Source organism: Macrotis lagotis, chromosome 1, assembly GCF_037893015.1.
Source record: "Macrotis lagotis isolate mMagLag1 chromosome 1, bilby.v1.9.chrom.fasta, whole genome shotgun sequence".
NCBI lineage: Eukaryota > Metazoa > Chordata > Mammalia > Peramelemorphia > Peramelidae > Macrotis > Macrotis lagotis.
In genome coordinates this window covers 622,247,516-622,263,994 of record NC_133658.1, presented here as the reverse complement: position 1 = coordinate 622,263,994, position 16,479 = coordinate 622,247,516, and the positions used below count along the sequence as shown (strand labels likewise).

Here is a 16,479-nt window from a genome sequence, read left to right as displayed (position 1 = left end):
TCAGGAAGCACCCCAGAGCCAGGCACAGGCTGGGGAAATGAGTAAACAGAGGGGAAAAGAAAGGAACCTGTCTATAGACAATTACTTTGGTCCTATGGAGGATCAAATACTCAATCTGAAGATGAGAAAGTACAAGCTACTGCATCTAAAGACCAAGAAATATAGAAGTTGGGCTCAGGCTATGACAGAGCTCAAAAAAGATTTTGAAAATCAAGTAAGTGAGATAGACGAAAAATTTGGAAATGAAATGAGAGAGATGCAGGAAAAACGTGAAAGCTAAGTCAGCAGCTTAGTCAAGGAGATCAAAAAAAAATGCTGAAGAAAATAGTATGTTTAAAACCAGCTTAGGTCAAATGAATAAAACAGTTCAAAAAGTTATTGAAGAGAAGAATGCTTTAAAAAGTAGAATTGGCCAGATAGAAAAGGAGATATGAAAGCTCTCTGATGAAAACAAATACTTCAGATGTAGAATGGAGCTAAAGGAAACTGGTGACTTTGTGAGAAATCAAGACACAATAATTCAACACCAAAAGAATGAAAAACTAGAAGAAAATGTGAAATATCTCATTACAAAAAAACAACTGATCTGGAAAAACATCTAGAAAAGATAATTTAAAAATTACTGGGCTTCCTGAAAGTCATGATCAGGAAAAAAGCTTTGACCTCATTTTTAAAGAATTCCTACAGGAAAATTGCCCTGATATCCTAGAAGCAGAGGGTAAAATAGAAATTGAGAGAATGCACTGATCTCCCCCAGAAAGAGATCCAAAAAAAAAAAAACCCACCCAAAGGAATATTATAGCCAAGTTCCAGGACTTCCAAGTCAAAGAGAAAATATTACAAGCATCCAGTAGGACACAATTCAGATATCATGGAGCTGCAGTCAGGATTCCCTAGGACTTAGCAGCATATACATTCCAATATAATATTGGAATATAATGTTCCAGAAGGCAAAAGAGCTTGGAATGCAACCGATATTCAACTACCCAGCAAAACTGAACATCTTCTTCCAGGGGAAAAGATGGTGAAATTTCAGTGAAATAGGACAATTTCAGATGTTCCTGTTGAAATAGCCAGAGACAAACAGAAAGTCTGATTTTCATGTACAGAACTCAGGTGAAGCATAGAGAGGGTAGACAAGAAGGGTAAATTATGAGGGATTTAATGATGTTGAACAGCAGGTATTCCTGCATGGGGAGGTAATAGTGATAATACTTGTATGAACCCTCTCATTTAATAGAGTAGTTAGAAGGAGCATATTTAGACAAGGCACTGAATTTGAAGATATAATATATCTTTCCTTCATTCCCCCCCACCCTGACAGTAAGCTATCTAATATAGATAGGCTCTTCATATATAACCAGTGCATATGTGTTACAAAGGCTTTATTTTTATTTTATTTTTCTCCCTGGAAGAGGGAGAATAGGCTGGGATAAGGGTAGGAGGGGAAAGAAAAAAACAAATGCTAAGTAGTTTAATTTTTAAAAATAATAAAATGGGTTGGCTAGGTGGCATAGTGGATAGAGCACTGCCCTAGAGTCATGAGTACCTGAGTTCAAATCCGGCCTCAGACACTTAATAATTACCTAGCTATGTGGCCTTGGGCAAGCCACTTAACCCCCTTGCCTTGCAAAAAAACAACAACTAATAATAATAATAAAATAATCCAAAGCTAGGTTTTTTGCAATTGATAAATGATCAAAAGATATGAACAGCTTTCAGATGAGGCTATCGACATTATCTATTTAAATTATTTTTTTAAATTGTCCTAGTTCGCTATTATAGGAGAAATGTGGATTAGGGAGATTCTGAAATACTACCTTAAACCTGCTCAATTCTCTAATAAGATAGAGAAAATGACAGATGTTGGAGGAGACATAGATAAAATGAGATATTAAATGCAGTGTTAGAGGAGTTGTGAAATGATTAAACAATTCCGTAGAGCAATTTGGAACTATGCCCAAAGGATATGAAACCATGACTATCCTTGACCTTGCAATGCTACTACTACATCTGTATTCTAGAAAAGATGAAAAACAGGAAGGGAAAGGGTCTGTGTATAAGAATATTTATAGTAGCTCTTTGCTAATGACTAGGAACTGGAGATTGAGGAGATGCCCTTCGGTTGGGAATGGCTGAATAAATTGTGGTATGTGATTATGGTAAAATGCTTTTCTGTTATTAGAAATGATGAACAGAATACTCTCAGTAAAAAAAAAAACAACCTTACATGAGCAGATGCGATGGGATATATACTCTATACAAAGTCACAGCAATATTGCCCAACTTTGAAGGACTTGTCCCAAAGAGAAGTCTGTCTGAAAACAGATTGAAACATACTTTTTTTTTTTACTGAATTTTTCTTGAAGTTTCTCTTTTCTTGTGGTGTTATGTTTACTTGTACAACCTTACTGTTGTGGTAATGTTTTTCATGACTACACATTTCTAACCTATCCTCAAATAAGGAAGGAAGAGAATTCAGAACTCAAGATTTTAAGAGTGAATATTGAAATTTATTTTCTCAAAGTAACTGGCTAAAAATTTTATTTTGAAAAATTAAAATTAAAAATTAAAATTAAATTAAAATTAAAATTAAAAATTAAAAAACAAAACCAAAAAAACCAACCAGCTTTTGCCAACCTGTTTTTATTATTTAGTCAATCAACTAGCATTAAATGTTTCTAGGCATTATGCCAGGCTATGGAAATATAGATTAAAATTGAACCACTTTCTACTTTAATTGGTTGTCATTTGCCCTCTGACCACTATAATTATTAGAAATGAAGTTACTCTAAGTCTGTCTGCTTTTTCTGAACTGACAAATATCATCTATCTTCCACATTTGTAGCTCCTTGATTTTATGGAAGGCTTTTTAAAAAAAGCCTTTTCAAATACATGAAATACATGACTTCAGTTGCACTGAATTTTCCATCCTTTGATTCCTCATATTATTCCTGTCATGGTGTCTTCACAAAAGCTCAAAGTCTCAAAGCTTTGGCTTGAATGATGGTCAGACTCAACAGAACTCAGTTTGATACTGAATCTACAACATTAGAAGTATTAATAACTACATTATGAGGATTGCTGTCCAAGTCATGTAGTGTAATGTAGAAAGGCACTGCTTTTGCTGACCATTTTAATAGACTGAATATGGGTTGTGACTATCAAACAGGCTGAATTTTAAGCAAATATGCTAAAATCCATGCATCTCAATGAATTATCACCTTGGTATGGTGCAGTTGTCTAAAATATTTTATAATCCTCTTTTGAAATTGCCTGGAGAGCCAGTTTACCATCCACAATGAAAATATCAGACATTTCATTATAGGGTACTTTTTGGAACATTACCCTTGTCCCCTTTTTCATTTATTCCTTTTCCCTGTTTCTTTGAGACAGCAGTCTGAGAACTACCTGAGACTATTACCCAGATGTATTGGTCTTGGGAATGGGACAGGGGGGAGGATTTTGAGAAGCACAAGATCTCATTCTGGCCTGAAGATAGTAACTCTTAGAAAAACCTTACTTTGGGGTGACTAGGTGGCATAATGGATAAAGCACCGGCCCTGGAGTCAGGAGTACCAGGGTTCAAATCCGGTCTCAGACACCTAATAATTACCTAGTTGTGTGGCCTTGGGCAAGTCACTTAACCCCATTTGCCTTGCCAAAAAAAACCCCTTACTTTAAGGTAGATGGATTGGAAATTATTTGTGTACTGCCAGTCTGCCAACAATAACATGGAGCTAATTGTCCAAGTGCAGCAAATTGACTTACAAGTCAAATAAATATAAGTTGGAAAATATCTGTACTTTTTAAGGTATTTTACATTTCCTTATATTTTTAAATTTTCTTTCTTGATTTTGAACATTTTTCACAAATTTTTCTCCTACTCTAAATCATCTCCTTGGGCAGTTCCTATGAAGATTGGTTGTCCTAACTGGTTACTTATTTTCACTGGCTTGGTGACTGACTCTATCCCAGATATCTCTTTTCTATAGCTCCTTTTATATGAAGGAAATTTTTAAAATTCATTTTAAGTACTTACCACATGCAAAACACTGTAGAATCAAATAAAAAAAGTGAGAAAGTCCCTGCTCTATAGAAACTTAGAAAATAAATGAAAAAACAACATATATGATGACTAAGAAGTAGCTTTTGGGTTTGGAAAGTCACATTGACAGTGAGCAGACTAATAGGGATACTCCTTTCCCCTTAGTCTAAGGTATTCCTGATTTGATTAAGATTTCAGATCTGGAAAGGATTGGGGAGACAACAGGGTACCTGTTGGGAGCAGGGAAAATGGCAAGTTCCAGTGGCCCAAAAGGTGAAGGAGAAAGGGAAGATAAAAAATTACTAGCCACAGTGTGATGTCAAGCCTAACGTAGGTCAACTAGATACAGTAAACCATATGATGAAATTACTGAATAGGACAGTGTGGGCCCCAGAGAAAGAATTTACGGCAAGAAGAGTAAATACCTTCTATGTTATAGGGGTGGGTGTGTGTGTGTGTGTGTGTGTGTGTGTGTGTGTGTGTGTGTGTGAAGACTAGTACCTCTGGTGTGAGGGTTGGTGAACCATTTTTAGGGCTGCTTCTACACTTTTGGTATCTACCTGGTTCACCCAATTCTCACCGTTAACTCCAAGAAGCTGTAGCATTGCAGTGGCCATCAACATGTGCAGGCTGAGGGTAATTGAGGGGTCTCAAATCAGTTGGTGAATTAGGAGGGTTTCTACTCCACACATGTGAAGACTGAAGTGTGGCAAAGGGATGCCTGAGAACAGTTTGTTCCACCAGCCATAAAGGTGGCTGAAGCAAGTGCTAAACATCAAAGATCCTGAGATCTTCCATTGTATCCCCAGGCCATTGCCAGTTGTCCTTTGACTTGTCACTGGACTCTAATAACTTTGGAAGAGAAAGTGAGACCAATGATGTTTTGCAACTATTATCTCACTTAAACCCAATTTATGCACAAGTCAGAAGATGGCACTTATACATACCTTTTACTAGTTTTACCTACCCCTCAAAGACCTGCAGTGATGGGTAAATAATGAAGCAGCAGGTGTAGCAACATTGGGATCTGTCACCACTACCCTGCACACAGGTGACCCAAGCCATAGGGTTATCTTCTCACTGGACTGAAGCAGTACTGGGATTGAGCTGCCTCCTAGGTATCTGAATAGTCCTTTTGAAGGACTACATGTTCATTTCCTGATTTGAAAAGATGCCCTAAAAATTATCTTCAACCTAATCTTGGACTGCATGATGCAGCAGGCAGAGATCCTACCCTATGGTCAAATTACAAAATTCTGCAAAGGTGATTCCATTCACCTTTGGTACATGAAATGTGTTATTCTGTATTGTGTTTTCTTATGGACAACACAAAAATCCAGCAGACCTGAAACACAAACAACTCTTGTTGTAAGGGAACTCAGCAAGTATTGCATCCAGATTGTAGTCTTGAGTGAAACAAGGCTGGCAAATGAAGGAAATGAAGGCCAGATCACCATTTTTTTTTTTTTTTGCTGGAGAGGGCACAATGATGGGGAATACCATAAAGCAAGCAGCTCTCATTTCTCAGTCAAAACTAATCTAACCAGCAAACTTGTATGCCTTCTGAAAGAATTGAGTGACAGATTCATGACAACACAATTGTCTCTTGCATGAAAATACTACACCAGCATCATCAGTTCCTGTGTTCCCACCATGGCAAACCTTGATGAGATCAAAGAAAAATTTTATGACAGCCTGGAAATCCTCATTGTCTAATGTGCTAAAAGAGGGCAGACTTGTTGACAAATTCTAGTTGACTTTAATGCCAGTGGGGCGGCTAGGTGGAATAGTGGATAAAGCACCGGCCTTGGAGTCAGGAGTACCTGGGTTCCAATCCGGTCTCAGACACTTAATAATTACCTAGCTGTGTGGCCTTGGGCAAGCCACTTAACCCCATTTGCCTTGCAAAAAAAACCTAAAAAAAAAGACTTTAATGCCAGAGTGGGCATAAGCTATGAGACTTGGCAGGGAGTTCTTGGTAAGAATGGAGTTGGAAACAGGAACCGCAGCAGTCATCTCCTACTGAAGACTTGTGTCTCAGGCCCTTCTCATCACCAACATTGTCTTTCATTTACCTAAATGTAACAAAACGGTGTTGATGCACATTCTTGGCAAAAATGGACATTTAATAGAGTATGTCATTTTAAGAAGAGACAGGTAGGATATGAGAGTGACAAAGGTGATGTGTGGAACAGAGTACCTGGCTGATTATAGACATCCTCTCCAAGCTAAACATTCACATTTAATAAAAGAAACGATCTCAAGGCAAGACAAGTAACTACTAGAAGATGTTTAATATCAGCAGATGAGAATGTTTCTTTGAGTGAATATTTTGATGCAGAATTGGAGAGAAAGCTGAGTTGGCAATCAGTGGAGCAGCTTTCAAAGATTTGGTATACAACTCGGCAGAATACTGAAGAGACATCAGGATTTATCTGATTAAAAATGCTGGGGAAATTCATAAACTGCTAAATGAAAAACAAAAACTCTACAGCAGGATAGTTTATCCATCTCTAAGTTGGCATCATTTAACTATATTAAAAATAAAGTGCAAATGAAGCTTAGAGAGCTGCAGGATTCTTGGTTCAGTAAAAAGTCTGATGAATTTTAGTTTTACACTGAGTATTAACAGTCCAAAGTATTTTTATGATGCTCTGAAGCATCTGGAACAAAGATGTATAATGTCTCTCAACTGCTCAGTGCTGATGGAGCTATATTGTTCAGTGATAAGCATGTGATCCTGGAGAGATGAGCTTTTCTTAATAGATCATTACCATTGACTGTACCTCAAATTGAAGTCAATCTCCCTCTTGCCAAACTTCGAATTGAATTTGAATGCCATTAGACTCTTCTTGGGTGTCAAAGCATTTGGTGCTCATTCTATTCCTGGTAAGCTTTATAAAGCAGAGGTTTCACTTCTCATTAAAAAAAACTGATTGAAATCTTCTGGATTATAGGCAAGAGGAAGTTATCCCCCAGGAGTTTGAGTGCCACCATTGTCCATCTCTATAAAGGAAAAGAAAATAGGTTGTTTTGTGACAGTCAAGGCTGGGGACCAAGGAGGGAGTGGCTCTCCATTGCTGGCAAGATTCTTGCTAGAATCCTTCTTAATAAGCTGAGCCTTCATTTGGATGATGTCATCTACGTGGGAGCCAGTGTGGCTTCAGGAAGGGCTGAGGAAGGGTCGATATGATGTTTGCTGACAACTTCAGGAAAATTGTTGACAATGTTTCCTGACAACTCTTGCAAAATTTCCAGGAGCAGGCTTGTATATAACACGTCGGTCTGACCAAGACCTTTGATACTCTCAGTCATGGGTGCTTGTGGAAGATCATAGCAAAATTATGATGTCTGGAGATGCCATCTATATTGTAGAGCAGTGTCATGATAGCATGCTTACCAGTTCTACAGCAACTTGCTCACACAAGTTCTGGAAATTGGACAAGCTCTTTCACTTTCCTAATCATCAATGCTTGCTTCCATGCTTTTTAGCATAATGTTTTCCACCATTTTGTCAGATGCCTTCAACAAGGATGAAAATGGCATCAATATCAGCCCACACACAAACAATAAAATATTTAACTTGAAAAATCTACATGCCAAGATAAAGTGGAGGGAGAGTTGGTGTGCAACTTTTGTTCAAAGATGGTTACGAACTCAGTGAAGCCTCTGAAGCTGAGATACAACAGATCAATCTTTTGCTGCTTGTGTCAATTTTTGCTTAACAATTAATAGCAAGGAAATAGAGATTCTGTACCAGCTCGTACCATATTTATTATTCATAGGTGAAACCATTATTTACAACAAATGGAGAGATTTTGAATGCTGTAGATGAGTTCACTTACTTTCTAGGCATGTACACATCAATTACAAGGTTAACATACATATTGCCAGAGCTAACTCAGTGTTTGGGAGGCTCTGAAGGAAAATGTGGGAGATCAAAGCTGTTAGACTGCCTACCAAACTGAATATCTGGAGTTCATTGTGCTAGCTTTGTTGTTGTCTGTTGTGTTGTCTGTGTCTGAACCATTGTCATGCTTCCCTTTGAATTGTCTTAGGAACATCTGAAGATTGTCTGACAAAATAAGATGCCAGTCATTGAGGTCCTTTCTCGAGCTGAAATACCAGTTCTGATGAGCTGGCTATGGTGTTCAAATGCCAAACATTTGTTTCCCTAGAAGACTATTTTACAGAGAACTTACACAGGGCAAGTGCTCACACAGAAGTTGGAAAAAGTGATAGAAGTATACTGTCAAGATCTCTTTGAAGAACTTTGGAATCAATTGTGAGATACTAGAATAGGACTGCCCAGCATAGCATGCCCATTTCACAAAAGGTGCTGTACTATAGGAGCAAAGCAGAAGTCAAAAGGTATGTGAGATGCATAAATTTAGAGATATCTTCACTCCAATTGTTCATATGGATTATTTATGTTTGACCTGTATTAGAGCCATCTAAGCTTTATATTGATCTGATTTGCCACAATTAGACACACTCTTTGAGTCCTCTTTGAGCACAAAGGGACAAAAACCAACCCCTTGTTATTGTTAGAAAATGTGGTCCAATGTATTAGAAGGTATAGCATCAGGCAGAGCAATACAGTTAATACAGTTTGGTGTTTTCTATTTATTGAGAAATGTTTTGGGAGAACACTCCTATAGAAGCTGATGATTCTATCCTCGTCACTATCACTAATTATTTGAATTGATACCAGGTCAAACTTTGAATATGTATGTCCATCACATAGACTTTCCTTAAATATAAACAATTTAGATTAGAAATGGCCAATTATTCCTTCTTCTTAAAAATCAGATTCTTTATTAGCAGTTTAAATTAGTATAAAATGCTTCAGAAATAATACACAAATTAGATCCAGTTTTAAAGAAATGCAAATAATTACATACAAACTAGTATTCTTGTCATCAAGTTCACCTGTTAATCTCAGTATTAAAATGAATTTTGACCTTGATGTGACTATTCATTATAAACCAAAATGTTCACTCCAAAGCTGTCTGTGCCTGTCCAACTTTTGAATTTTTTTCTGATTTTGCATAAGTTGCATCAGGAATTCTGCCTCATTTTCTCCACTCATTTTGAAGATCATAAAGGATCACCATACCTTTCATTCCCCATTTTTCAACTTATTTATAATTTTATTTTGAAATTGAATTTTCTTTCTAAGATTTAAGTTTTTTGTGATCTTAAAATCATATTAGATCTTTTCTAAAGAAGAAAAATCTTGTTTGCAGAAAGAGAATTTGGGTCAGTTACAGCAGTCATTTATTAAATACTTCCAATATGGAAGATTTAGGCTAAATGATGTAATTAAAAAGACAATAAAAATCAGTACCTATTCTCAAGGAGCTTTATTGAATACATGTTGAAGCATTTCACATTCTTAATATTTTTATTACATGTTCAACAATATTAATTACATCTATAATTAATGGTAATTGGTCAGTGCTGGTTGGTTAATTTTAAAAAATTCATCTGCATATTTTTTGCATTTGGTATTCTTTAATATACTTTTTTATAGTACCCAATAGTACTATATTCAATTCAGTCTACTGAAAAGCAGGTCATTTTGAACTTGAAACTTGTCAATAAGAACTTGAAAATGTCAATAAGATCATTAAGCCCATCATTTCTTTATAGCACAGTGATAGTATATCATAGCCATATACCACAATTTCTGTAGATTGGGGAGAGGGAAAGAGAGAAGAGGAAAAAGGGGGAAAGAAAAGTTACATGATGACTTTTTAATGTATATAAAAGGAATAGTAAATTGTACCTGATAGAGATGCAATTTCATGTACTATGTTATAGAAATACTTGTTTTATTTCTTAGGTTCAGAATAAAATATTTTTCTTAAAAAGAAAAAAAATATCAAGTTCTGGAGTTAATGGAAAATAGAAAAACTAATAACTGAGAAAAGACCTCAACAGCATATAGTTTAGTCTGTAATTGTAGAAGAGTCCTCTCTGTTTCGGCCTTCACTTAAAGACCTCAAAAGAGGAAATTCACTATTTTCAAAGGCAGTCTATTTTATTTTTGGTAGCTCTAATTATTAATAAGTTTTTTGTTATATTGAATCTAAATCTTTTCACTCTAAATTTTACTCATTGTTTCCTTTTCTGCAACATTAAATGACCCATCAGGTAATTTCAGATACTAAGAGAGAGGTATTGTCCTTCCCTCTCCCCTTCACACACTTAGTAATTCTTCTCTTTTCTAGGATAAACATGTTCAATCTCCTCATTCAGTCCTTACTTGATGTGATCTTCAGGCCCTTTGTCATCTTGACTACCATCTTCTATATTTCAGATAAAACTAAACATAGTATTCCAAAATTTTTGACCAAAGTAGAATATAAAGGCTGAATGTTATTGTTTAGTTTTTTAAAAAATAAAACCTGGATTCTTTAAAAATATGCTTTATTATATTTTCCCATTTTATAATCATTTTTTTTGGCAAGGCAATTGGGTTAAGTGGCTTGCCCAAAGGCCACACACAGTAAATCATTCTTACATTCTAATATAAATGCTTCTTGGTTGTGATTTTCTTCATTTGATGCTGTAATCTTTTGTGTCATTATTGGTTATAGACCTATAATTGTCTTTTTATGTTTACTCTTAAGTTTAAGAATCAAACCTATTGTTGCCTCAGAAAAAAAATGGGTACTTAAAATAGTTAAACTATCTTTTCTCCTGCCATTCTGTTTTTTTTTTTTCTCTTGTTACAGGACAGTCATCCAAACTTTCCTATTTCACTACAGGAAAAATTTTTTTAATGAAAAATAAATTTGTTAACTAAACTTTTAAAAATTCACACTTAACTATATTCCAATATTATATATATACATATATATATTATTAATTATGTAAGTTTTTTAACTCTGGACTAAAAGGAAGAATGTACAAAGTGCTACTAAATTAAGGGTAAAGCTTATTAGCAACTTGATGGTGGAGGTGGGATCAGGAAAGGTTTCTTCAGTTTTTAGTGCTCATCTTCATCCTTGAAATTACTTAACTTTTTTTGTATTTTAAATTTTCCTCTGTATATGTTGTTTCTCTCTAGTTTAATTTAAAGCCCTTGAGGTTAGGAATAATTTTGCTTCCCCCCCCCCCTTCTGTGCTGAACACAGTGCTTAGCTCATAGTAGGAGCTGAATTAATTCTTTTTTAATGAAATTGAATCATTGTGAGGTGCTACCTGATGCGTGCTTTGAAGAAAGCTAGGGATTTCAAGACCCTCTGCCTTAGAGGGAAGAAATGAATCCCAGGCACAGGAGATAGCACAAAAAGAGGAGGGAGAAGAAACAGATAGTAAATAGAGAGAAATGCTTAATGAGATTTGAAAGATAGATGGGACTCAAATAATACTTTTTTTTAAAGAAAGATTTTATTTATTTTGACTTTTACAATTTTCCCCCCTATTCTTGCTTCCTGCTCCCCACCTCCCCACCCCCACAGAAGGCAATCTGTTAGTCTTTACATGTTTCCATGATATACATTAATCTAAGTTGAATGTGATGAGACAAATCATATCCTTAAGGAAGGAAAATAAAGTATAAGAGATAGCAAAATTATATAATAAGATAATGGTTTTTATTCTGAAATTGAAGGTAATAGTCTTTGGTCTTTGTTCAAACTCCACAATTCTTTTTTTTTTTTTTGATACCGATGGTATTTTCCATTGCAGATAGACCTAAATTGTCCCTGATTGTTGCACTGATGGAATGAGCAAGTCCATCAAGGTTGATCATCACCCCCCTGTTGCTGTTAGGGTGTATAATGTTTTTCTTGTTCTGTTCATCTCATTTAGCATGCAAATCCTTCCAGGCTTCCCTGAACTCCCATCCCTCCTGGTCTCTCTAATAGAACAATGGTGTTCCTTGACATACGTATACCACAGTTTGTTAAGCTATTCGCCAATTGAAGGACATTCTCTCAATTTCCAATTTTTTGCCACCACAAACAGGGCTGCTATGAATATTTTTGTATAAGTGATGTTTTTACCCTTTTTCATAAATTCTTCAGGGTATAGACCCAGTAGTGGCATTACTACATCAAAGGGTATACACATCTTTGTTGTCCTTTGGGCATAATTCCAAACCATTCTCCCGAAAGGTTGGATGAGTTCACAGCTTCACCAACACTGCTTTGGTTTCCTAGATTTCCCACAACCCTTCCAGCATTGAACATTGTCTTTGCTGTTCATATTGGCCAGTCTGAGAGGTGTGAGGTGGTACCTCAGAGATGCTTTAATTTGCACCAAATAATACTTTTAAAGACTAAGCCAAAGACTTTCTATTTTATTTTAGAGCCCATAGGAACTCATTGAAAATTTTTTGTGACTTCTTAATAGAAATAGGAAAGTTTAGAGAAGATCTCTGGGGAACATGTAATGGGCTACATTTTGGTTGACTTTGAGTTGCCTTTGAGATGTTAAATTAAGGCCATTCCATATCCATTGTAGGAGTTTTAAAATAAGGAATCTTGATCAGCTTTTCTTATCCATTTCAATTGTGACTTTTGCCAGCAAAGACTTTTCCAAATGAGTACTTAATATTGTAAATAAACAGCCATACTGTGGATGAAGGAAAAAACCCACACATAAGCATAAATTTCCACGTGAGATTTATTAAGTCAATTCTTTTTTGTTGTTGTTGTTTTTGCATGGCTATATGGGGTTAAGTAAGTTGCCCAAGGTAACATAACTGTTAAGCATTTGAGACTGAATTTGAACTCAGATCTTCCTCACTCTAGGGTTCTATCACCACACACCTAGCTGCCCCAACAATTCCATTCTTAACAATCAGTTGGAGAGGATGCTTCCACTCTATTAATTCATGTTCAGATTAGGAAATTGAGTGGAGATGTATGGCAGGTCTTCAGACTGAGATAATTGGTGGTAATTGTTCTAAAGATGTCATTCTAGCTTCTTTCCTTTTTTAGACAAAATAAATCTCATCTATGATATGTCATTCTTTTACTGAATAATCTCCAGTGAGTTCTATGTTGCTTTTGGGACCAAATGTAAACTCATTTTAACTTTTAATACCTGGCACAACCTCATTTCTTTCTACCTTCACAGCCTTATGTTTATGCTTTTACCTGTACTCCATACCAAACAAGTCTTCTTCCTCTTCTTTTGCCTTTCTTCCTTTGCAGTATACTGAGAAGTAGTATGCAAAATTGGCTTAGTTTTGCTACTAATTAATTCCATAACATCAGGCTATTTATTGAACTTATCTGGCCTCAATTTCTTAATTTCTAAAATATAAGAATAGTAGATACTTGAGTAGATACAAAGATAAAAAACATTTTATTTTTATGTAATTAATCTTTTTTCTTAATCATTAAATATCGTTTCTTTTGAGAGGAGTAGAAAGGTACTATTTGAAAGATGCTTGATTTTTAATTAGAAAATGAGAATTTGTTTCATTCTTGAAGGAGACCATGACATCAGGGAAGGTGATGGATGCTGCAGCAAGTACATGATTTGTATTTGGGGGTGGGGTGCTGTTTTAAGTCACGAGCTTCACTTTCTCTTCCAGAACCATCTGGTTCCAGTAGCCAGATATGAATCAGGACAACTTGAGAGGGCCCTGGATGCAAGGTAGTCAGGGTTAAGTCAGTTGCCCAAAGTCACACAGCTAGCAAGTGTCAAGTGTCTGAGACTGGATTCAACCTCTAGTGCTCCTGACTCCCAAGACCAGTGCTCTATCCACTGTGCCACCTTTTATTAGGTAGCTACTATATGCTAGAGCTAGATGGTCTTTTTAGTTTGTTTACAGGTCTATTTACAGAAACATTGTCATTGAGATTGACTGGTACTTCCTATAATTAAATACCTGTTTCTTATGTCTTTTTTCACAAATGCCTTTTTTCATATTTATGCTCTTTAGCCAATTGTTCTGCCTCATGGTATTTCAGTGATCTTATTAGAATATCTTTGCATAGACATAATCTCTTTAAATATGAAAACAAGTTCATTACATTTAGACATTAGACATTTAGACATAATTTTACTGTTGAGTTCAAACTATTGAGCTGATTAATGAGTTCTTTGAAGCTACCCTTATTTCATCCTTTCCCTCTCTTGATCAGTTAGCCACTTACATGTAAGTCCCCTCCTTCAGTCACTATGTCTATCATTTACTAGCCTTGTGAAACCTTTTTTTCCCCCTCAAATGCTGCATTTCTCATTTACTAGCTGGTTAGTCTTAGGCACGTCATTTAACCCCCTCTGAACCTCAGTTTCCTTGTAAAAAAAAAGCATAATAAGACCTAGAGTTACAACTGTAGGGTTTAATATGAGAAACAAATGAAATAATGAATACAAAGCACTTGTTAAATGTTAAAGCATTATATAAATGTCACACCTTCATTAAATAGTAAATTCCCTAGAATATTTAAAACATAATTCAGTTGTGTCATTTATTATACTGCTTTACCTACTTTTAGCTAAAGTGAATTGATTGAAACTATATTTGAAATATACATAGATGATGATTATAGATTATCTTTACAAGTGAATTATAATTTTTTTAATGAAAGATTTGGCCAAGTGATCATTACTAACTAATTATAGTAGTGTTTTACAGTTTATTAAGCACTTACATATATTATTTTGATCCTCACAATAATGCTATGATACAGATGCTATTGTTATTCTCATTTTACAGACAAGGAAACTGAGGCTTAGAGAGGTTAAATAACTTGGCCGAGATTATGCAACTCTTAAATGTCTGAGGTATGATTTGAACTCAGGCATTCCTTTTAAATAAAAATAAAATTTATTTACCAAATAAATTATTTTCATTTAATTCAGCTCATTAGCATTACTATAGAATTTTATAATTCTCTGTTATGTAAAAATAGGAGGATTTCTTAACATTGTGATCCTTACAACTTAAGTTTAATAAGGAAGACTATTTGAAAATATACTATTGCTTTTAAAAATACTTTTCACAACCTAATATGATTTCAACTGTGTAATTTCCCCGAGAAGTGTATAAATTTTATATAATTTTAAAATGTATTTTTTTCTTTTTTTTAGTGATTTGTGAACTTTAAAATTTTTTTTTCTTCAGATGGGTCTAGGAAAAACAATTCAAGCAGTTGCCATAGCTTATTTTTACAAAAATGAATGGCCTCTTTTAATAGTTGTTCCTTCATCTCTGAGATATCCTTGGACAGAGGAGATTGAGAAATGGATTCCAGAACTAGGACCACAAGAGATCATTATTATTCAGAATAAAACTGATGTTGGGTAAGAACAATTTAAATACTTTTCAATGTGCAGGAATTTTCTAGTTTTTAAAAAGTTTATAAAATGTTTTGAGTAGCCTATAAAATTAATTTGATGTTTCTGTATTCCTTTTCTAATCAGTATGGACATTTGTCTTTACATTGTAATTCACATTTTAAAAAATCTCAGTTACTTTTTTTGTATGGTTGAGAGTTTTTTTTAGCAACTTTTGATAGAAAAAATGTATCTAATTTAAGTATTTATGCAGTAATGCTTATAAATATGTCTAGTATTTAAGGGTACTTTATTTTTATTATAAAACCTCGTTTTCTAATTTAATTTTTCATCCACTTATATTAAGTTTATTTGTGAATAATCTGCCTTGATACTTAAGTAAGTGCAGTAGCCATGCAAATTAATACATTTCCAGGGCCTCTGTGAAAACTTATTCCTTTTCCTAACCTTATATGTCAGGTTACTTGGAAATATTTAAAAATAGATAAATAACTAAAGTTGTAAAAATATATAGATTTGGTTGAAATTTAATAACGTAAACATACGTTTCATTGTGAACCAAAGAGCTTTTCAAGTTATATACAAGGCTGAATGAATATGGAGGAAAAGAATTAAAAACCAATTTAGTACACATTTTGCTATTTTCTGTATAATTGGTTACTAATTTTTCTAAATGGCTACTAAGAATTTGAAAGATTATAGAATTCATAAGGGTTTAAGTTACTTTGATCATTTCTAGCCACCTTAAATTAATGTTTGTTGTTAAATACATATCAGTGTCTTTTTCTTCTTAGTCATACTTTGGTCATATACATGTGATTATGTTCTATAATGCTTAAAGAAAAGATAATGTTGATTTTATTTGATTCACATGTAGATTACCCTCCCTATAGACATACCCTGGTTATTTTTGAAGTTATTTTTAAATATTTATTCATATTCTGTTTCTTAAGAAGAAAGAAAAAATTCTCATTGTCTTGTTGTCTTTGATAATTATATGTTCTTTCATCATTAGAAAGCAGAGAATTAAATAATATTGTCTGTTGTTAGTTTTCACTGTTATTCATTAAGAAAAAATGTTAATTAATACTCATCATTTAGAGTTAGCCATCATCCTTTGCCCAGCTTTGGTATTTTTCTCTTTTCTTAATAAAAAGTAG

General features: G+C 34.6%; 1 protein-coding gene across 1 annotated transcript in view; it reads left to right on the top strand.

The window, feature by feature from the left end:
- The window catches only part of ZRANB3 (zinc finger RANBP2-type containing 3), a 238,159-nt gene that overhangs the window by 107,907 nt on the left and 113,773 nt on the right, over positions 1 to 16,479 (top strand). The window contains exon 5 of the mRNA XM_074212007.1: positions 15,147 to 15,325. Within this exon, the coding sequence (XP_074068108.1) occupies positions 15,147 to 15,325 (179 nt within the window). The remainder of the gene's footprint in view (positions 1 to 15,146; positions 15,326 to 16,479) is intronic.